This window comes from Carcharhinus amblyrhynchos, chromosome 1, assembly GCF_965287045.1.
Source record: "Carcharhinus amblyrhynchos chromosome 1, sCarAmb.v2.hapA, whole genome shotgun sequence".
In the NCBI taxonomy this organism is placed as follows: Eukaryota; Metazoa; Chordata; class Chondrichthyes; order Carcharhiniformes; family Carcharhinidae; genus Carcharhinus; species Carcharhinus amblyrhynchos.
This window is the reverse complement of record NC_137324.1, coordinates 126,967,783-126,992,182: the sequence shown is the minus strand read 5'-3', so window position 1 is coordinate 126,992,182 and position 24,400 is coordinate 126,967,783. Positions and strand designations below refer to the sequence as shown.

The following is a 24,400-nucleotide window of genomic DNA, read 5'->3' as shown; positions in this document are numbered from 1 at the left end:
TATACTTACAAAGCTGAAATAGTTCCTGTCATTTGCAACATCACCAACTCTTTACTGATACATTTCCCTGTTGCATTTTGCAGAGCACTTAATTACAATTACATCTAACAGCAAAGAAAAGGCCCTTCCCCTGGTCATCTGTAAGTCTGCATTTAAGGCATTACAGTTTTGGAGCTAAAACTAGAGGAAACAAAAGATCTTTAAAATGCTCCCCGCCCACATTTCCATGCTCTAGTTTTCTCATACCTTCTTCTTGTTTGCAGGGCAAATGTAGAAATTGGTGATTATGTTGTTGGTGCCAGATTGCAGATTCAGTTTTACATAGTTGGTTCCATAATCGGATGACCTGTCAACAAAAAAGAAGCAGCAATGAGTAACTAATGGTGATATGACTGTACGTGAGCTTGGAAAATGTCCACTTTTACCAATGCCTGGAATTAGAGTTTTACACAAGTGAACGGCTTCTGTTCATCTAGTTTAGCCAAAAACTATTTCATTTCGAACATATGAGCATATGAAATAGGAGCAGAAGTAGGACATTCAGCCCCCCAAGCCTGCTCTGCCATTCAATAAGATCACAGCTGATCTGTTTGTGTATCAAATTCCACATTCCCATCTACCCCAGGTAACCTTTGATTCCCTTACCTAATAAAGATCTATCTACACTGCCTTAGAAGTATTCAACGGCCCTGCCTCCATCACCTTCTGAGGCAGTGTTCCAAAATTCCACAATGCTCTTGAGAGAAAAAAAATGCTCAAACTCTCTACTTCCTTTCACACAGCTGACCTTTCACACAGCGCAAAAGCTCCTCAAAAGGTTCACCAATATTTACCAACTGGGAGAGACTGCGCTTGCCTGGCTCCATTCTTAACTCTTTAATCACTTGCAGAGTATTACTTTGTGGTAATGGTCCCTTTAAGGATCAGTTGGCACAAGGGTTGCATGACCCAGTGAACCATTGAGCAGAATGGGGAAATCACCCTGTTAAGAATGGTATTCTGTACCCAGTCACCTTGGGAGCTGATTCCAGCCATAAGGCTGCAAGCTTTTATATCACTTTAACCTGTAAATAAATAAGTTGCATTTTCCCTAAACAGATGGATGAACATCTTGACAACTGGTGACAAAGATTTATAAAAAACCTTCAGACAGAGTATCCAGTTCTCACAGCCCCAAGCATGCCTGACTCCAAATAATTCAGTAAGCTTACAGAATTGGTGAAATAATATTTTCAGCCTAAACCATCAGTCATACTCCAGAGATTTATGTTTAATTCAAGGGGGAGTATCCCAGGTGAAACAATCGCTTAACATAGCATTAAATTGAAACAGATATTCGAATAATGTGATTTTGGAGCCTCCTTGAATGAATGACATGTTATGGGACAGATTAGTCTGCAGCCTGAATAATGAGGCAATTCAACGAAAATTACATACAGAGATCAATATAATTTTTTATGTGCAATGGAGATGGTGCAGTCAATGGACAGTACTGAAAAAAACTGCACAAGAGTTACCGAGCACGCTAAATGGCACCACTCACAAATTAGAATGGGATTTTGCAGTCAGCAATGGCAAGGTAGAAAACAAGTTTAGTCATAAATAAGACAAGATGATTTAGAAGAGATTAGCAAGCAGCAATGTTTAAAGTTGATTGCTAACAATGTGGAGGTGACCACTCCCCACTTCGCTGCACAAGAATTCGGAAACCCACAAACTCAATTTATAATTGACTAAATTCATACAATAAATGTTTAATTATTTAGGACTACGCAAATTATTTATCGATATTTGTATAAAAGGACTAAGAGGGGGAGGGATGTAGTGATCATCCCTTTCAGGATAAATTTGTATAGTAAGGGCCACATGACCTGGGCCATGACATAACTTCTCGAAAATGTGCATACTGCACATATTAAACCATAAAGTAGGAAGGTGATGATTTGGACTATTATAAAAAAAGACAAGTTTAATAGCAACTCCTTATATAAGTGCTCAGTTCTATTAGAAGAGAAGATACAAAATTGGAGACCGGTGGAAAAGAAAGAAAAAAAATCATAGGCAAGTAGCCAGGGCCATTCTCACCCATTTAGTTCATTGCCACTAAACTTCAGGTGTATTTATTCTAGGGATTTGAGCATCACTAGCAACGGCAGCATCTATTACCCATCCTTAATTATCCCTGAGCAAGATGTGATGAGCCACCTTCTTAAATCACTGCAGTCCATTGATGGGATTTCCTGGTAGCATCTGCCCTGAAACCAAAAATTTTCACCCAAGGTCCACCCAATTTTCCCTTTCACCTTGGTCAAATGGTGCCTTAATTTCAGAACAGCAACTCTCACGTCACTTCTGAAATTCATCTGTTCTGTCCATGTTTAGACCAAGGCTGAAATGAGATCTGAAACCAATTCCCCATGCCAGAATGCAAGGCAAGTATCAATGAGCAGATTGCAGCAGCACAACGCTGTTTGATAGGACTATCGATGACATCATCATCACTTCACTGATGATTGAGAGCAGTCTGATGGAGTAGTAATCGGCCTGATTGGATTTGTCCTGTTTTTTGTGGATAAGATGAACCTGGGCAATTTTATACATCATCGCTGAGACACCAGTGTTGTAGCTGAACTGGAGCAGCTTGGCTAAGAATGCAAGTAGGGCTAGTGCACAAGTTTCCAGTACTAATGCTGGGATGTTGACACGGCCCATAGCCTTTACTGCATCTAGTGCCTTCAGCTTTTTCTTGTTGTAACAGCCAAAAGCTCACATCCCCCTATTTGCCCAGGGGCCAACTGGGGACCCTTAAGTGGGCAATTAATGAGCATCTAAGAGCCTCCTTTCCCCACTGCTTGGATTTTACCCACAGTGCAGAAGACCAGTGCCAACCGTTCAAACCTGGCAGACCTGAGCCATGCATGGAACCTCCCTTTTGTAATACCTGTGCCAATAAGATCAACCCTCAATGTTCTCCCCCTCCCCCTGCCGTGTCACCCAAGCCCTGGCGAGACCCCAGGCTTATTCACATGCAGGCCCCTTCGCAGCCTTCTCCCCTCTGGAGCTGCCTGCAGTCTCACCAGTGGCCACTGCTCCTGGTGGTGCTGCTCGGACCAGACAGCCTCCAATCATTTAATTGGTCAACAGCTCTCAGAGGTGGGGCTTCCTCCAAGGGGAACGGAATGCCACCTCAAGCAACTTAATGCTCTGATGGCCATTAAATGCTCCTGGGGTATATTGGTCAATTGCTGGTGGACCCCACCAATAGTATAAAATTCAGTCCCAAATGGAGTGAGTCAAATTAGTTCGAGACTGGTACCTGTGATGCTGTGGACCACAAGGGGAGGCCAAGAAACAACATCACTTGGCACCTCTGGTTGAAGGCGGTTTCAAAGGTTTGAACCTTGTCTTTTACACTGACGTGCTGAGCAGCCCCGCTCATTAAGGACTCATGGAGTAGGCTGCTTGTTTGTTCTCTTAATGGTGCTTCAGAAAAGCTGAGGCAGACATGCATCATGCATGGGGCTATGGGGGGATGGGGGGATGGGGTTGTTGGCACTGTGCTCAAATCAGATCCTTGAAAAGAATATGTGATCTCTATTTTGCTGTCCATTACCTTCATGTTTAATCTAATTCTTATTTTATAAACTCTGCAGCTCTCAAAACAATCAATAAAAATATGGTAATTACCAAATAAAGAACAGAATTTGTTTGAAAATAAAAATCCCATCTGAGTTACCTTTATGTCCCATATCATGTATTTATTTGATGTACTTGTGTTCTGTAAAACACTGGTGATAAGGAAGCTCTGAACTACTGTGCTTGGCAAGGAATCATGTAACAGCTGTCAGGCTGTGATAAAAAAAATTGTTGCCAAGCTGATAATTAAAGCTTCCATTTAAACTTGAGGTGCCAATTTGACATTGGTTTACAAATATCGAGTTACATTTCAGAATCTGGTCAAGCCTAAACAGGGACGTCCATCACAGTGGTGTGAACAGCTGATGCCAGTTTTTGAAGTTTGCAGCAGAGGTGGAACTCTCAGTGCACAAGTACTAAATTTAACAGGAGTCATTTTAACTTTGTGCGATTGTGCAAAACATTTGCTGGTGAATTAGAAGCCTGTTTTACATCTCTCCTGATTGTCATTCTCTAAACAAAGTCAATGGGTGTGTAACAGGCAGCTGGTCTGATGTCACCCATGTGCAATATGCCTCCCACTGTGTGGCTGTGGAGCTGGAATTTAATATTCACAACTCCCTTTTGGAAAGTAATGGAAGTTGAGCTTTACTTTTTCTTTTAACCTTTATTTCATTAGAACCCTGCAGCCTCTCTCATCTCTGCATTTGGTGGGAGATGTAGGAGCTGTTGAAGCAGAGGATGGAAGTAGATTTTAACTGTCAGTTGTTTTCAGGTCCTGCTGGTTTATTCCCACATTGCAGAGAATAAAGCTGATTTATAATGCTCTACTTCATTAGCACATCGCTAGATAACTTCCTATTTGGAACAGCCTACCCTTAGTAAAGTACCACCTATCTCAGTCCCTACTTCTGTTCCTCTGCTGCTGAAACTCTGTTTCATATCTCCAGAGCTGACCAGTTCAACACAATCTTGGTCAGCCTTCCACCCTCCACCCACTCTAAAGTTAAATTAATCTATCTGCTGCCCTTCACTTTCCCGAGTCCCATTCACCCATCACCTATGCTCACGGGCCGACAAAATCTCAGTTTTAACATTTTTGTCCTCATGTTTGCACCTCCTTATCTCTGTGAATTCATTCAGTCCTATAAATCTTCAAGAATTCTATATTCCTGCAATTCTGGTCTCTTGTGACTTTTCCACTTATTCTGTCCTACCATGTCCTAACATCTCTTTTTTTAGCCCAGCATCAACAATCACAATCCTATAGTGAGGACTGAGGGCATTTTGTTACTTTAAAGGCACTATATAAATGCCAGTTGTTATAGCTCGGATAACTTATAATCAGCAAGCATGCATGTTGAAATCAAGCATATTATGCAATAAATTGACATTGATCTAGAAACATAGAACAGTACAGCACAGTACTGGCCTTTCAGCCCTCAATGTTGTGCCGAGCTATGTCCAAACCCAAGATCAAGCCATCCCACTCCCTATCATTCTGGTGTGCTCCATGTGCCTATCCAATAACCGCTTGAAAGTTCCTTAAGTGTCCAACTCCACTATCACAGGCAGTCCATTCCACACACCAACCACTCTGAGTAAAGGATCTACCTCGGACATCCCCCCTATATCTCCCATCATGAATCTTATTTATGCCCCCTAGTAACAGCTACATCCACCCGAGGAAATAGTCTCTGAACGTCCACTCTATCTAGCCCCCTCATCATCTTAGAAACTTCTATTAAGTCGCCTCTCATCCTACTCCACTCCAAAGAGAAAAGCTCCAGCTCCCTCAACCTTTCCTCATAAGACCTACCGTCCAAACCAGGCAGCATCCTGGTAAATCTCCTCTGCACTCTCTCCAATGCTTCCACATCCTTCTTATAGTAAGGTGACCAGAACTGCACACAATATTCCAAACGTGGTCTCACTGAGGTCCTGTACAGTTGCTGCATAACCCCACGACTCAAACTCAACCCCCTGTTAATAAACACTAACACACTATAAGCCTTCTTCACAGCTCTATCTATTTGACTGGCAACCTTCAGAGATCTGTGGATATGAAACCCAAGATCTCTCTGTTCCTCCACATTCCTCAGAAACCTGCCGTTGATCCTACCATTCAAGTTTGTCCCACCAAAATGAATCACCTCGCACTTATCAGGGTTAAACTCCATCTGCCACTTTTCAGCCCAGCTCTGTATCCTATCAAAGTCTCTTTGCAGCCTACAAGAGCCCTCCACCTCAGCCACTACTCCACCAACCTTGGTGTCATCAGCAAATTTACTAACCCATCTTTCAGCTCCCTCTTCCAAGTCATTGATAAAAATCACAAGTAGCAGAGGATCCACCACTGATCCCTGTGGTACATTGCTGGTAACTGGCCTCCAGTCTGAAAATTTTCCCTCCACCACCACCCTCTGTCTTCTATGAGATGGCCAGTTACTTATCCAATCAGCCAAATTTCTTTCTATCCCACACCTCCTTACTTTTTTCATGAGCCTACCATGGGGCGCCTTATCAAACACCTTACTAAAATCTGTGTATACGACATCAACTGCTCTACCTTCATCTACACACTTAGTTACCTCCTCAAAGAATTCAATCAAGTTTTTGAGGCAAGACTTACCCCTCACAAATCCGTGCTGACTATCCCGGATTAAGCTGCATCTTTCCAAATGGTCATAAGTCCTATCCCTCAGGACTTTTTCCATTAACTTACTGACCACTGAAATAAGACTAACTGGCCTATAATTACCAGGGTCATTCCTATTTCCTTTCTTGAAGAAAGGAACAACATTTGCCACTCTCTAGTCCTCTGGCATAATCCCCATGGACACTGAGGACCCAAAGATCAAAGCTAAAGGCTCCGCAATCTCATCCCTTGCTTCCCAAAGTATCCTAGGATGTATCCCATCTGGCCCAGGGGACTTATCGAGCCTCGGGTTTTTCAAAATTACTAATACATCTTCCCTCAGAACATCTACCTCCTCCATCCTATCAGCCTATGTCACACTCTCGTCCTCAAAAACATGGCCCCTCTCCTTAGTGAACACTGAAGAAAAGTATTCATTCAATGCCTCACCTATCTCCTCTGACTTCATGCACAAGTTCCCACTACTATCCTTGGCCGGCCCCTAACTGCATCCTGGTCATTCTTTCATTTCTCACATAAGAGTAAAAAGCCTTGGGGTTTTCCTTGATCCAACCCGCCATGGATTTCTTGTGCCCCCTCCTAGTTCTCCAACGCAGTTTTTTAACTCATTCCTTGCTACCTTGTAACCCCCAAGCGACCCAACTGAACCTTGTTTTCTCATCCTTACATATGCTTCCTTTTTCTTCTTAACAAAACATTCAACCTTCTTTGTGAACCATGGTTCCCTCACTCGACCATTTGCTCTCTGCCTGACGGGGACATACCTATCAAGGACACACAGTATTTGTTCCTTGAACAATCTCCACTTTTCGTTTCTGCCTTTCCGTGACAGTTTCTGTTCCAATCTTATGCTTCCTAATTCTTGCCTAATCACACCATAATTATCCCTGCCCCAATTATAAACCTTGCCCTGCCGTGTGACCTTATCCCTCTCCATTGCAATAATGAAAGATACCGAATTGTGGTCACTATCTCCAAAGTGCTCTCCTACAAACAAATCTAACACTTCGCCCAGTTCATTACCCAGTACCAAGTCCAATGTGGCCCCACCTCTTGTTGGCTTATCCACATATTGTGTCAGGAAACCCTCCTGCACACACTGTACAAAAAGTGCCCCATCCGAACTATCCGACCTACAAAGGTTCCAATCAATATTTGGAAAATTAAAGTCACCCATGATAACTTCCTTGTGACCTCCACACCAATCCATATCTGCTTTGCCATTTCCTCCTCCACATCTCTATTACTATTTGGGGGTCTATAGAAAACTCCTAACAATGTGACCTGTCCCTGTTCTAACCATGTCTCTGTAATGGCCACAACATCATAGTCCCAAGTACCAATCCACGCTCCAAGTTCACCTACCTTATTCTGGATGCTTTTTGCATTGAAGTAGATACACTTCAACTCACCATCCTGTCTGCCTGTACACTCCTGCGACCTTGATACCTTCCTCTGGCCATTCACATTGTGTAACCTCCAAAACCTCAGCCAGCTTTTCTCTTGAAAATAAGCTCAAAAGCAGTTCCCTTAGAATATTTACTGAGTTGGAATCTACATATTCCCTTCCAGGCAAACCTCAGCATCTAACATCGGCAAAATGGGTCACAAGTTCCCAGTGGATTTGTCAAAGTCCTGCCCCAATTTTGGTGCATAACCACAATTCCAACCATTTGAAACCATTTCTCCTGGGCTTCTGCTGGTCTTCTACCAAAGATATAGCAGAAGCTGGGAAAACCCTGCAGTATTTCAAGCCAATTACTCGATCTAGCAATGAGTGCCAGCATGCAAGTTCCAACAAAGGATTCTCCTCCATTCAGTGAGTATTCAGGCTTGGCTAAGTTGAGGAAATAAAATCTTAAGTCAGTTTGAAATTGTTACAGGCAAGTACTATCTAGGTTGCATTGAAGGATATGGAAGAAGGCCACGACTTGCCTCTCAACTACGAAGTGATGCATGGTTCCAGGGAAGAACAAACAGAAGACAAGCATAATCATTAGCTCTATGACAGTTCAGATCTCGAGCCCTTCCATTCTGGCTCCCTGCACATCTTTATTTTAACTGTTCCAGAACTGGTTGCTTTGCCTTCAGCTGCCTCAGTTGTTCTGCCTTGCCAATTCTCTCTCTTCCTCGTTCTTTAAAACCTATCTCTGACAAAGTTTTTGATTATCTGCCTTAATTAATATCTCATGTGGCTCTGTGTCAGATTTTGTCCCATAACATTCCGGTGAAGCATTTTGATTTGCTTTGCTTGGAAGGCGCTATATAAATGCAAATTATTGTTGCAAAACATCTCACATTTTAAAACATTAGAACACATCTTCTGTAACAAATCCAGCAGTTGAACCCAGATTTAAATCCAGCCTGCGTGATGCCAATGAAGGTGGTAGGTAATTAAACTGGTGACCAGGGGGGATTCTACCATGTTCCCACCTCACCCTCTTCCACTTTACTTACCAGTGAATAGAATCTGGAGAGCCACTAAGCCCAGATAGGTTGTGGTTGATTTTACAAATAAAAGTCACAGTCCAATGATGTCACTGACACTACAATGCAACGTTTGAGTTCAACTCAGAGGAGGATCGCATACTGACAAAGATACAAGGGTAACATGGCAGCAGTATGATTTGCTTGTAGATTGCGAATGTTTTGGGCAAAACACATTATTGATATAACATTTTGAGAAAATTTTAAACTGCCACGAAAGAGCTATTTGTATAATGCATAATGTTTTCCAATTTAGTCAAAATTACATTGACCAAGTTGCAAATACTAAAGTTGACCTTTTGCAAACAGTCTATAGAAACCCTAATCTAAACACTCATTTATTTGGCAAATCTTTGGCGTGTGTAGATGGAAATTAACTACAACAGCAACAAAGATTAATTCAATGGTCACGTGTTGAAATAATCTAATTCCTTCTAATCTTGGCTACTGTAATGTGTTGACTAATGAAATGTGTTTAATGACAATTAATTAATGTTGCCATGTTCAACTTACATAGAAAAGGAAAATGTCATTTTAAGGATCAAACATACTACACTGGGAAAGAAAAGTGAAGGATATGTTTTCAATGAAGCAATTCCAACAAATTATTTCCTCAATCTGTATTGATAGGAGTGAGTGACTCATTGAGGAGAAAGTGATTAAGAGAGAAAGGAACATTAAAAGGTCAGAAGAGTGACAGAAACAGAGATATTAAAAGAGACATGGCAAAACAAGAAAAGTAAAGCATGATACAGATCTATTAATGGGATAAAACAAAATAGGAGATAAAGAGAAACAGACAACAGGAAACTTTGCGAAGTCAAGCATATTTTAAACTTGAATATACTTCAGAAAACCATTCCTTATGAAAAGACAGAAATGAAATCTCAAGGAGTGACATAATTGAACAAGTTCTTGCAGATATAAAACGGACAATTAAACTACTTGTACAGATTTCCTTCTTACCTTCATGTAAAGAGGTAACAACTGTCAGTTTTATGAATATTATGAAAAGGTTCAGTCTTCATTATATAAATCCCTGGGATATTGCTAGTCACGGACACTGCTGATAGGTTCAGTGACAAGATGGTTTCCATCACGTCAGAGACCATTCCCTTTGGTTCCAAGGTGTGTCGGGCTCCCACTTGAACTCCCACTGCCACCCATTGCCCTGACTTCATGCCTACCAACTCTAACTGCGAGGCACATTCAAACTCATTAAATGAGGCCTCAAGTCCACGTGAGGGACTCCTCTCTTGTCTATCTGCCCTTAATGTGCCAGAAATTAGAGTTAGTGCTTTAGTTAGAGAACAAAGCCTTTGACAAGATTCCACATGGGAGATTTATAAAGAAGGCAAATGCACATGGGGTAGAGGGTCATTTGGTAAAGTGGATTCAAAATTGGCAGGAGACCAAGGGTGATGGCAGAAGGTTGCTTTAGTGACTGGAAGCCAGTGTCCAGTGGCTTACTACAGGGTCCCTTATTATTTATCATTCATATAAATGACATAGATGATGACTGCAGGGGGCAAGATTAGTAAGATTGCGGATGACACAAAGATTGGCCGGATGGTTAACAGTGAGGCTGAATTCTTGGGCAACAGGAAGATATAGACAGGACGATCAAATGGGCAGATAAGGGGCAGATGGAACTTAATCCTGAAAAGTGTGAGATCATACACTTTGGAAGGAGTAATTTGACAAGGAATTATTCAAAGAATGATATGACACTAGGAAGTTCTGAGGAACAAAGAGACTGGCGCATTTGTCCATTGATCTCTGAGGGCAAAAGGGCACGTTAGTGGGATGGTGAAACAGGCATATGGGAAACTTGCTTTTATCAACTGAGGAATAAATTATAAAAGCAGGGAAGTCATGTTGGAGTTGTATAGAACTTCATGAGGACACAGCTGGAGTACCATGTGCTGTTCTGGTTACCACATTACAAGGAGGTTGTGATCACACTGGAGAGGGTGCAGAGGAGATTCACTAGAATATTGCCTGGGATGGGACATTTAAGTTAAGAAGAGAGGTTGGATAGGGTTGGATTGTTTTTGTTGGAGCAGAAAAGACTGAGTGGTAACCTGATCAAGGTGTACAAGATTATAGATGGATAGAGTGGATAAGCAGCAGCTGTTCCCCTTAGTTGAAGGGTCAGTCGCAAGGGGACATAGGTTCAAGGTGAGGGGCAGGAGGTTTGGGGGGGATGTGAGGAAAAATCTTTTTACCCAGAAGGTGGTAACGGTCTGCCTGAGCGGGTGGTAGAGGTGGGTTGCCATACATCCTTTAAAAAAGAACCTGGATAAACACATGGCACTTCATAACATTCAAGGCTCTCAGCCAAGTGCTGGTAAATAGGATTATTTCTTACATATCGGTGCAGCCTTAAATGGGCCAAAAAGCCTTTTCTGCATTGTGATTTTCTGTAATTCTGGGGTCCTTCTTAGCACTCACTCCTTCCTGTTTATCAAATGTTGCGTATTCTCATTGTTCCCTGATTAACACCTTATCTGTGTTTTGCAGGCACAGTGGTTAGCACTGCTGCCTCACAACGCCAGGGACCCTGGTTCAATTCCCAGAGTCTGCATGTTCTCCCATGTCTGCGTAGATTTCCTCTGGGTGCAATAATTTCCTCCTACAGTCCAAGAGACGCGCTGGTAAGGTCCACTAGTCAGGCGAAATTCTCTCTCTAGTGTACCCGAACAGGTAGCAGAGTGTGGCAGCTAGGGGATTTTCACAGTAACTTCTTTGCAATACTAATGTAAGCCTACTTATGACATTAAATAAATAAACTTTATAAACATAAATACATGGATAGTAACTGGAGGCTGCTGATAATATTCTCTTGGTGATAAGCAACAGCATCACAATTCGGAGCACAGTAAAGATAGAACAATATAAAATGAGGGCAATTCTTAAGGGGGTGCAGGAACAGAGGGATCTGGACGTGTGTGCATAGATAACAGAGCTGGCAGTACAGATGGAGAGAAAACTTAATAAAGCATACAATATCATGGGCTTTATTTACAGCAGCTGTTCCCCCTGCCCCAAGCCACATAATGGAGGATGGTGGTGGACCTTGGGTAGACATGAGAAAGCCACAAGATTATTTGGGTGGAGCAGTAGGACCAAGTGAAGCCCCTCCCCTCCCTCCATTTCAACCTCAAAACTAACTTCACTGCTCCCCTAGATTCAAACTTGGTCTATTCAGAGTTAACTGATCTCAGGAAAGTAGCCTAAGAAGATCCTCCCGTGATATCCACAGTTAATTAGTTGCTATCAAATTCCAAAGGTGAAGCTTGCTCACTTTTGCTAGGTAGCAAAGAACCGCCAATACCTAACACAAGTCATAAGAACATAAGAAATAGGAGCAGGAGTAGGCCATCTAGCCCTTCGAGCCTGCCCCGCCATTCAATAAGATCATGGCTGATCTGTCGCTGCTCAGTTCCACTTTCCCGCCCTCTCCCCATAACCCTTAATCCCCTCGCTTATCAAAAACCCATCAACCTGCGTCTTAAAAATATTTAGCGAGGCAGCCTCCACCACTTCAACGGGCAGAGAATTCCAGAGATTCACCACCCTTTGAGTGAAGAAGTTCCTCCTCAACTCCGTTCTAAACCGCCCCCCCCCTTTATCTTGAGGCTGTGCCCCCTAGTCCTACTGTCCTTTCTGAGCGGGAAGAGTCTCTCCACCTCTATCCTATCCATCTCATTCATCATCTTATATGTCTCAATGAGATCTCCCCTCATTCTTCTAAACTCTAACGAGTACAAGCCTAGTTTATTCAGGCTCTCCTCATAACTCAATCCCCTCAACTCCGGTATCAGCCTAGTAAACCTCCTCTGCACTCCCTCCAAGGCCAAAATATCCTTGCGTAAGTGCGGCGACCAAAACTGCACACAGTACTCCAGCTGCGGCCTCACCAATGCCCTATACAGCTGCAGCAAGACCTCCCTACTTTTATATTCAATCCCCCTCGCTATGAAGGCCAGCATCCCATTCGCCTTCCTGACCACCTGCTGCACCTGCAGGCTGGGTTTTTGCAACTCATGCACAAGGACCCCGAGGTCCCTCTGCACCGTCGCCTGCTGCAGTTTTTCGCCACGTAAGTAATAGTCCTTCCTACCATTATTCCTACCAAAGTGGACCACCTCGCACTTGCCAACATTAAATTCCATTTGCCAGTTCCTGGCCCATTCGCCCAGCCTATCTAGATCCTTCTGCAGACTCTCCACACCCTCCGCGCAATTTGCCGTTCCACCAATCTTGGTGTCATCAGCAAATTTCGACACCATACACTCGATTCCCTCCTCCAGATCATCTATATAAATGGTAAATAGCTGAGGCCCCAGCACCGACCCCTGGGGCACTCCACTAGTCACCAACCGCCAATCCGAATAGCACCCATTGACCCCCACTCTCTGCCTCCTATTTGACAACCAATCCTCTATCCACGCTAACACCCTACCCCCAACTCCATGCCCCCTTACCTTCTGCAATAACCTCTTGTGAGGTACCTTGTCAAACGCCTTCTGAAAATCAAGAAAGACCACATCCACCGGCTCTCCTCTATCCACCACCCTAGACACATCCTCATAGAACTCCAATAAATTTGTCAGACACGACTTCCCCTTAATGAAACCGTGCTGCGTCTGCTCTATCAAGCAATTCCCCTCAAGATGCCTTGCTATTTCCTCGTTGATGACGGATTCTAACATTTTACCTACAACAGACGTTAAACTAACCGGCCTATAATTCCCTGCCTTTTGCCTGCCACCCTTCTTAAACAACGGCATAACATTAGCCATTTTCCAATCTTCCGGCACTTCCCCGGAATCCAGCGACGTTTGGAAAATAACCACCAAGGCATCCACTATCACCTCCGCCATTTCTTTCAGAACCCTTGGATGCATTCCATCCAGTCCTGGGGACTTGTCCACAATCAGTCCCTCCAGTCTGCCTAGCACCGCCTCTCTAGTAACAATAATGTCATTGAGACCCTCCACTCCTACCATCTTTCCATCGCTAACACCCGGCAAATTATTCACGTCCTCCTCCGTGAAAACCGAAACAAAAAAGTTATTCAAGACCTCAGCCATTTCCCCATCCCCTACCACCAAGTCCCCCCCTCTCATCCTCTAAGGGTCCAACGTTCACCCTAGCCAGCCTCTTCCTTTTTATATATTTATAAAAACTCTTGCTATCCTTTTTTATATTAAGCGCTAGCCCAGCTTCATAGTTTCTCCTACCCTTCTTTATCAACTTCTTTGTCAATCTTTGTTGACATTTAAACCTCTCCCAATCCTCTTCGCTACTCTAAACACCTCCGCTTTTAATTTAACACTTTCCTTCACCTCCTTCGTTATCCACGGCTTATTACCTCTCCTCCTACGGTCCTTTTTAACCATCGGAATAAATTTCTGCTGAGCATCAAGAAAGATGTCCTTAAAGATCCTCCACTGCTCCTCAGCAGACCTACCTTCCAACGCGCTCCCCCAGTCAACATTCGCCAATTCTTCTCTCATCTTACCGTACTCCCCTCTGTTCAAACAAAGGACGCGTGTCCGGGAACCCACTTTCTCCTCCTCCATCTGCACCAGAAACTCCACCATACAATGATCACTCTCCCCAAGAGGATCCTTCACCACAAGGTCCCTAATTCTACCCGCCTCATTACATAACACCAGATCCAAGATAGCTCGCTCCCTCGTCGGCTCCAACACACACTGTTCAAGGAAACTATCCTGGCAGCATTCCAAGAACTCCTCCTCGAGCCCACCGCATCCAACATGGGTCGACCAATCAATATGTAGATTGAAATCCCCCATAATTATCACTGTTCCATTCCTGCACGCCGCACTTATTTGCGCATTAACAGCCCGCCCCACCTCCAGATCATTATTCGGGGGCCTATAGACGACACCCACCAGCGTCTTCCTCCCTTTGCTGTTCCTAATCTCCACCACATCACAACCAGAAGAGGAACAAAAGACGCAAGCAAATTGTTTGCACAAACAGCATATTTTATCTGAGCAATCTTTTTATCGACATAAAATTCAACCAAATAGTTACTAGTTTGTGCTTATATTTACCTCAAAAAATCATTGCTGCAGAAGTAACAGATGCAGTTTCCAATTTACCTCAATAGCTCTTTTGACATCCATTGAGTAAGGTGAAAGCAGCAATTCTATGAAAACACTTCAATTATCTGATCAAGTCTGGAACTGTAGGAACCATGTCCAATTGTTGCAGTGATGGTTTTTTTCTCTTCCATAAATCAGTGACCAAGCTAGAAGCAAGTCTAGAGGTCAACTGATGGAATAAAAAAAAATTGCTACCTTTGTGTTTTGTGACCATGGCTAGTATTTAATCTAGGTGGCAAAGCTTCTGGCTGCTGGATAGAGAGCTGGTGAGAACACCTAGTTACCTCTTTTGGGGAAAGCTCACGATATTCCATGCCAGTCAGGTACTTAAGTGGTTCAAGGACCCAGGGGCAGAAACCCAGACTGCAAGAGCTACTGGCCAATCAGGACTCAGGAGCTGTCCATTGCAGGCAGCGCCAGTAAAGGTCCAGGATCAGCAAGGGGTCTAGGCAACAAACGTCTGACAGCAAGGGAGTCACAAACAAACATGCCAGGGTTTGTTTTTTAAGCTTCCGATTAGCCACTCTCCTGCCTGCCGCTGGGAATACCAGTGAGGCAGGGCAAGACCCTTAAGTGACACTTAACAGCCTCAATTGTCAGTTGGGCAAACAGAATGCTCAGGAGCCTTCCACTGGACTTCACTGGGACAGAGAGGAGAATGCAGTTGCATGCCCCCCTTGCACTCTCCCAATTTTGTCCCCCACAAAACTCACCTTAGGACTGGGTTAAATTCCACCCCATGAAACTGTTAGGGATGAAGGGTTGAATTTAATAACTGAAGATTGAAGTTAGGTCCTGATGTCATCATTAGGTCAGACAATGTAAATGTTCATAACCCCCATTTTTTGGGTGGCTGTCCTTGCTGCCTGTTCAGGTAAAAATCACAGCAGGTCAGTTTTCAGTGGGCACAGGTCAGCTAAGTGACCAATGGAATTTTAACTGTCCAACCAATTAAAACTGCCACATGCATCTTGATCAAATTGAAGTTCAACAACAAAAACAGGGCATGGAAATTGTAAATAAGTCCGTGAGACCATCCAACCCACCAGTTTAAAACAAAATAAATAACTGTTGGGCTGCAGATGTCAAATTAGTTATCAACTTTCACTGAATACACAGCTCCAAACAAAACTTTTAAAGCTGGAAATATTAAAATAAATGAGGTTCCAATCACAAGAAGTTAAAATGGAAATAAATAATTAACTGGACCCTAGCATTCAAACGACTAGACTGCAATAATCATCTGATTAATTACTTGTTAGAATCATAGTTTGAAGCAACACTTGATGCCTGTACCCTCTCTTTAAAAGAGCTATCCAACTAGTTCCACTCTCTTCCTCTTTCTCCATAACCCTGCAAATATTTCTTCTTGAAATAATTGTCCAGTTTTCTTTTGAAAGTTACAACTGACTCTGTTTCCACCACCATTTCGGGCAGTGCATTCCCAGTTTCAACAATTCACTGAATTAGATTTATTCTCCGTGCTGATTACATGGTTCCTCCACACTGTGGGGGTGATTTTTGACCTATGGGCAACATATCAGTGCTACATTCTTCTTCGGCATCAACATACCAACCAGACACAAGGATTGGTAAAATAATAATATGGATTATTTATGTGACGATAAGACTATATTCAATGTTCACTGAGGGGTTATGTATAGTACATCTGACTTCTACTATACTACAATTGCTGCTTGCCGACTGACTAGTAGTCATGAGATTAATACATCACACCCTGTCACGGCGGTAATGATTTCAACAATAGTATAAAGTATGCTCCCTCAAAAGTGATGTACAGCATTTTACAATTTCCCCCTTTTATCTATCTAAAAGTTTACCTTTAAAGAATCAAACTATTTACACAACAGAAAACAAAACAAGATTGTGCCTGGATATACCTTAAAATGGAGCAATAAATTTACATGTCTGAGACCTATGAACACTTTGCTTATCCATGCAGCATCAGTCACAGTGATCTTTGTTGGAGGAAACTACGTTTTCAGAATGCTGATTAGCAGTGCTTTGTTTATGTTGTATCATAGAGTATGTTCTCATCACAAGAGGACTACTCAGTGTTTCTGGTTGTGGTATTCTTCTGATTTGGCAGCTGTTTGTCACGCCATTGTGCCATGTGGTGTCCATGTTTGATATAATAGTTTGAGCCTATGCTGACAACTTCTGTTGGATTCCAATGCTATCAGTTGAGCGTTGTCAAACTTTGTCTGATGTTCCAGGTTGGGTAATTCATTACCTGCATGCCAGTCATGGGCATTTTTCAACACCCACATGCCAGTCATGGACATTTTTCATCTTGCTCATATGTAGAGTATTAGATCTTGTACTCTTTGGAGCATTGATAAATGGCAACTGAGAAGGTTTATCTGCATTTGTCTGCTGAATTGCAATTCTGCATTAGTTCCACAGAATGAAGTTGCAATTTTGGAATGGGTATATGTATTCATTTCAAAGAGTGCCAGGTAGCCTATTGGTTAATGATCAGCATTGCAGAACTGGGTGAACCTCTTCCAGTGTAAAAACAGGGTTTCTAATGGTACTCCTTGGCATCTCTGGATTTTATCATTGCCTTGACAATACCATAGATGATAACCAAGGACAGGTCTATGCAAATCAGTAGACCTGTGATCACAGACCTGTGGCGTCCACAACGTAAGTCATCTCTTGTGACCAGAATGAGCTTTTGAAGTGACATCTGAGGGTAATGGATCCCAGGGCTGGGATCTCCAAGCCATTATACGTGGCATGTTTGCTGATAGTTGGGCGAATCAGCAATTGCCAATTCAGTGGGTATATGAAATTCAGTGCATGAAGTGGAAGCATGTTTCCACCTGCACTGATATCCAGTTTTGCATATAAGATATGCTGAGCCTTTAGATGTAGGCATATAATCTGGATGGTGGCAAAGCTTGGAACCACCATGCCTATATATTCTTTGATGGTCAACAGGCTGAATGTCAGCTCAGCTTGTGTATCAATGACCTGGTTAGCCTCATCATCTGATCACACATTTTGTGGATCTTGTCTTTACTCTGCTTTGTATGCACTCTTGGTTGGTTAGAATGCTATACCTGTCTGGACTCTCGCCATGGTCTCTCATGATGATTTTTCCACACTTGCACTTCCAATGTCCTCTGGTATCACATACCTTGCATGTGGTTTTGAAAGCTGGGCAATTTTTAGGTGCACATATGAGGCTGGACAACTCGCATTGCTGACTCTGCTTCCCTGTAATGGTGGGCTAATTACACACAGCCTGTAGACTCTGTCTGCCTATTATCATGGCTTTATATTTGCACCTGCTTTATGGTAGTTTTTCCATCATGTAATCTTCAGGTTTGTCCAATATGTCTTTTTATGGTGCTATCATTGTGGTAAACGATATCAAGAGCTCAACCATTCTGTCAGCTAGCTCAGCTGCTGTAAAGTCATAATCATGCCCCTTGTCTCTGCAGCTGTTTATGAATTGATTGATTTCTCTATCAATTGTTGCCTAAGTGCATGAATTCCATGCAGTGTATTTGGAAATTGAGCTTCACGCATGATGGATCGAGCATTGATGAGATTTGTTTTGGACTTTTAAGATGGTCATCAGTCTACGGAGTCCTTCATTGCCACAACAACTTTAATTTTAATGGCTTGGTTATTTGGTTCGTAAATACTGGGTCCAGAAAACACAGCTCAACAGGTTATCAGAACAACAAACTCAGTTAGGAGATCTGTTGTTTTCCAATTCAGTGCTTAAAATGTTGTGGTCATCTTTATTTTTAGAAGAAACTTTTAAAACCTCTTTGACCACCAATCATGTTTTCTCCAGCCCTTTCACAATTAATTTAGCTCTGAGTTGTAGTACCTTTAATGCCCACTGCATAAAGTTATTGCTTGACTACAATGGTGGTATGGTTGAGTTTTTCTGATTGTTACCAGTTGGATGCCTAAGCTAAACAGTATGAAACTTTCTTGGATGGTGGAACACAGAAACTGACTCCGGCTTGATTGTGGAAAGTGTTAGCTTACTGCAGAATTCCCACCCAGCATGAGATCTCATCCATTTAGCACAAGGTTTAGTGGCTGTGACCAGAGGTCAAGCCCTTGAAGCAGATAGAGTGGCTAAGGCCAGTTTTACAAAGCCAGGGGGAGCACTCTTGACCAATATGCCCCATAAGGAAAACTTGCAGTTACCAAGCCTGGGCCTTGCTCCTTGGTTGATCATGCCTTTTGGCAACTCCCTTACCTCCTCACTTACCTTGGCAAAGGCTGTTACTGTGAGCTCCTGAGACAGCCTGACCACCCCACAACTTGATAGCACTGATGTCATTTCACTAGGTTCAGGCGGGAGTCTCCAGAGCGATCAATGCACTACGCACTCTGTGGAATCACCAGCCACAGCTCCAAATTAGCTCCTATCTGGGAGATGTCACCATCCATTTAATCATCCTCCTCCAGTTCCAATGCCACAGAGAACTGGGATCAGCTATTATTTCAGAAATATTCAATGGTTTGCATCAGTGGTGGGGTAAAAGTCTGAAATTAGTCAGAAGGGCTCTAGAATCATGAGAGTTAGGTCTCATTAAGGGAGGTTGGAAATAGGAAAGGAAGAACCCAGAAAACATGGGTGGAGCGGTGGAGCAGTCAGGGAAAAAGGAATGGAATGTGTGTGGGAACCAGCATTTTGACAGATCCTAAGGTAGCAGTACAGCTAGTGAAACCAATACTCTTCAATGTACAACCACAGCCCACAAAGGGTAAGAGAAAACTGGAGACTTTGCTTAAGTAAGTAGTGAATGATTGTTTCCACTGGTGCATGAACAGGTAATAAGGGGTCAAAGATGGATGATTTTCATTGGAATAACAAAGGAGGAGGGATAAAGAAGATTTTTGATCTGAGGGCAATTAGATCATAAGAAACTTCATATCAAGTGGCTGTTTGATGCAGAAACCATAAGAGTGTTCAAAGGGAAAAGGGTTATGTAATTAAAGAGCAGAAATGCAACTGATCCCAGACTAGGGATGTGGGTAGTTGGGGAAGAATGGGGCTATAGTGGAGAGCATCAGCACAAGCATCAGGAACCGCATGGGCCATCAACTGTGCTGTAATTGAAGGAGAAGTAAAAAGCAATATATATGTTTCAAATCTCCAGGAATGCTAACCCTATATTGAGCATTATATCACAGAGAAATAGCCTGTTTAATCATCTCTTCAAAATGCAAGTAAACAATTGGGCATGTCACAAAGTCTTTACTCCTGTAACACTGGGCATCGTACAAAGAACCCCCAGCTTCTGTTGTGATACTATGGACTTCTTACAGAAACTCAGCACCCATGGAGCAATTGAACCAGGAACACTCCTCGTCACAATGGATTTCTTGGCATTCTACACCAGCATCCCACACGATGACGGCATTGCTGCAACTGCTTCAGTGCTCAACACCGACAACTGCCAGCCTCCAGATGCAATTCTATAACTCATTTGCTTCATCCTGGACCACAATGTCTTCACCTTCGACAACCAGTTCTTCATCCAGACACACGGAACAGCCATGGGACCAAAGTCGCACCACAATATGCCAACATCTTCATGCACAGGTTCGAATAGGACGTCTTCACCACACAGGACCTTGAACCAACGCTATACACTAGATACATTGATGACATCTTCTTCTTTTGGACTCATAGCGAACAATAATAACATCAACAAGTTCCATACTACCATCACTCTCACCATGGACTACTTTCCAGAATCGGTTTGGACACGTGCATTTCCATCAAGGACGGTCACCTCAGCACTTCACTGTTCCACAAGCCCATGGATAATCTCATGATGCTCCATTTCTCTAGCTTCCATCCTAAACATGTTAAAGAAGCCATCCCCAATGGACATGCTCTCCGTATACACAGAATTTGCTCAGATGAGGAGGATCGCAAACAGACACTTATACACACTGAAAGACACCCTCGTAAAGAACAGGATAGGGTGCTCAATTCATTGACTGACAGTTCTTGATGTGCCACAGCAAGAAACCACACCAACCTCCTCAAAAGACAAACACAGGACACACGGACAGGATACCCTCCGTCATCCAGTGCCTCCCCAGAGCACAGAAGCTACATCATCTATTCTGGAGCCTTCAACATGTCATCGATGAAGACAAACATTTAGCCAAGGCCATCCCCACACCCCCAGTACTTGCCATCAAACAACCATGCAACCTCAGACCATTGTACATAGCAAACTATCCAGCCTTCAGAACATTGACCATGACACATAAGAACACAAGAACCTAAGAACTAGAAGCAGGAGTAGGCCATTTGGCCCCTTGAGCCTGCTCTGCCGTTCAATAAAATCATGGCTGATCTTTTTGTGGACTCAGCTCCACTTACCCACCCACTCACCATAACCCTTAATTCAAAAATTTATCTATATTTGCCTTAAAAACATTCAATGAGGTTGCCTCAACTACTTCAACGGGCAGGGAATTCCACAGATTCACAACCTTTTGTGTGAAGAAGTTCCTCCTCAACTCAGCACTAAATCTGCTTCCCCTTATTTTGAGGCTATGCCCCCTAGTTCTAGTTTCACCTGCCAGGGGAAATAACTTCCCTGCTTCTATCTTATCTATTCCCTTCATAATCTTATTTGTTTCTATAAGATTGCCCCTCATTCTTTTGAATTCCAATGAGTATAGTCCCAGTCTACTCAGTCATATACCACACAACCTTGCCACAGCAACCTCTGCAAAATGTGCTGGATCACTGACATGACTGCCATCATCTCATGTGAGAACACCATCCATCAGGTACACAGTACATACTCTTGTGACTCAGCCAACGTTGTCTACCTGATATGCTGTAGGAAAGGATGTCCCGAGGCATGGTACATTGGCGAGACCATACAGACGCTATGATAACGGATGAATGGACATGCCTCGACAATCACTCGGCAGGAGTGTTCTCTTCCTGTTGGGGAACACTTCAGCAGTCAAGGGCATTCAGCCTCTGATCTTCGGGTAAGCATTCTCCAAAGCAGCTTTCATGACACACAACAAAGCAGAATCACCGAGCAGAAACTGATAGCCAAGTTCCACACGAGGGCGGCCTCAGCCGGGATCTTGGGTTCATGTCACACTATCTGTAATGCCCCATGACTTGCAAAACCTCACTAACCTCCTGGCTTGAGACGATTCTCACCTCTTTAACCTGTGCTTAATCTTCTCTCCACTTGCATGGTCTGCACCTGTAAAGACTTAATTACCTGTTCAGATTCACATTCCAACCATTATCCTGTAATGTGTCTGAGTTTGTGTCTATATATGCCCTGTTTGTGAACCTATTTTCCACTCACCTGTTGAAGAAACAGCAGTCCAAAAAGCTCGTGCTACCAAATAAACCTGTTGGACTTCAACTTGATGATGTAAGATTACTTATTGGGCATGTTAAAAGAGACAGGAAGCATCAGAAAAGCCACTAAGGGGATAACCTAAAAACAACAAGGCTGACTTAACAATATTGTTTCCAATAGAGGCAGTGGCTGATGATGCACCTACTTAACCCAAAATGTCAGCTTAATATCAATGAAATCAGGTACAAAATCTAAAAACATGCTACATGGCAGCTTTTTTAATCTTCGGCAACCAAACAGCTTTGAGTCTGAAGCTCTGAGGTGTCATACCCTGCCTGTCTCACACTGGGCAAGAAGTCAGATGCAAGCAGGTCAATGTTCTCTAGAGCTAGTGTTTATAACAAGGGAGGTGTAGGACAGCAGGAAGTCCTACCAATATTTGTAACTGAAGACTCAGACAGTAGCACTGGGAAATAGCCTGAAGAGTAGAAACACAGTGCAAGAGACATTGCCCACAAAGCAATCCAGAAAACAGTGGTGTCAGAGGAGTTTCTAAAAAATCTCAGTATTTAGAGGGCTTTCCTGATTGCGCTCTCACAAGAGGGCCAGCATTGTGAACAAGCACAGGTCTTGTAGCAAGACCTGTGACAGCTGAATGGCCTGGAGAGCAGTATTCATTTAAGTATCACAGTTCTGCTCCACTTAAAAAAAAGACTGAACATTTGGAGATTCACAAAACGACTGGTTTGGACGGCACTTCCCACCTCCTTTTCCATAATATAGAAGCAATTGCGGAATCAGTAGCAAACTTGTCTCCCACCAGTGAGATATTTCAATTCACTACTCACTGTTTTAAACAACAGTTTCAGTATTTAGCTGACATCGCAGCAAACTGTTTTTAAACTATATAAACAGTGGCGGTTCACAAATTAAAACAGCTGCCTCACAGTATATGGCAATCCATCAGAGCCACACTTGGCAATGATGCTAAGGCCCTAGATGGTTCCATGCCAGTACCTCGCAGTGCAAACATATTTCTGCAGTAAACACATGCACACTGCACTTTCACCAAGTGCTTTTGCTGAAGCACTTTACGTTAGTGATGCATTATAAGCATAGCTATATTAATTCAGCACCTGAGATGCTATTACAACTATTGTTTTAATTGCACAAAATAGATATTTTGGCCCATGATATGCAATAAAATGTAATGACCAAGTGAGGACATGCCTATATAGGTTACACAGTAGAGAAGATTAATATTTGACCAAATTAAGATACAATAATAAAAAGAGAAAAAAGTGTCCATTTTGGAAGGGAGAACAAAAGAACAGAGTATTATTTAAACTGATGAAAACTTCAGAAAGAGCCTTAGGGGTACATGTGCACAAAACACAGAAAGCTAGCTAGATGCAGCAAGTAATCAGGAAGACTCATGGAATGTTGGCCCTTTTTTCAAGGCGGTTAGAGTATAAGAATAGGGAATTCTTGCTGCAACTGTGCAAGGTAGAACTGAGACCACATCAGGAGTACTGAGAGCCATTTTAGTTCCCTTATTTAAGGAAACATATTATTTCATTGGAGGCAGTTCAGAGAAGGTTCACTTGGTTGATTCCCAGTATGGAGGGATTAGTTTATGAGCAAAGATTTAAAAAGGTGAGGTTCTACTCTTTGGAATTTAGAAGACAGAGAGGTGATCTCATTGAAACATTTAAGATTCTTAAGGGGCTCAACAGGATAAATGATAAGAGGACGTCTCCCCTCATGGGAGAGTCTAGAACTAGTGGGTGTAGTTTCAGAATAAAGAGGTGCTAAGAGGTGAGGAGAAATTTCTTCTCTAAGGATTGAGTGTCTTTGGAAAGCCTTGCCATAGAGAGCTGTGGGGCCAGAGACCTTGTGTATATTTAAGGCTGAGATAGATTTTTGACCAGTAAGGGAATCAAGGGTTCCAGAGAAAGGGCAAGAGAGTGGACATGAGGATAGTTGAATCAGCCATGATCCTATTTAATGGCAGAGCATATTCAAAAGACCAAACTGTGTACTCCTATTCCTTTATCTTATGGTCTTATGATTCACAAATTATGAGTCCTTTGGTATTGTTTCAGATTGCAGCAGTC

General features: G+C 42.8%; 1 protein-coding gene across 4 annotated transcripts in view; it reads right to left on the bottom strand.

Annotated features, from left to right (window-relative positions):
* Nucleotides 1–24,400, bottom strand: part of sorcs2 (sortilin-related VPS10 domain containing receptor 2) — a 591,285-nt gene that overhangs the window by 368,235 nt on the left and 198,650 nt on the right. For all 4 annotated transcript variants that reach the window (XM_080192200.1, XM_080192208.1, XM_080192218.1 and 1 more), the window contains one exon: nucleotides 247–346. In XM_080192200.1, the coding sequence (XP_080048326.1) occupies nucleotides 247–346 (100 nt within the window). The remainder of the gene's footprint in view (nucleotides 1–246; nucleotides 347–24,400) is intronic.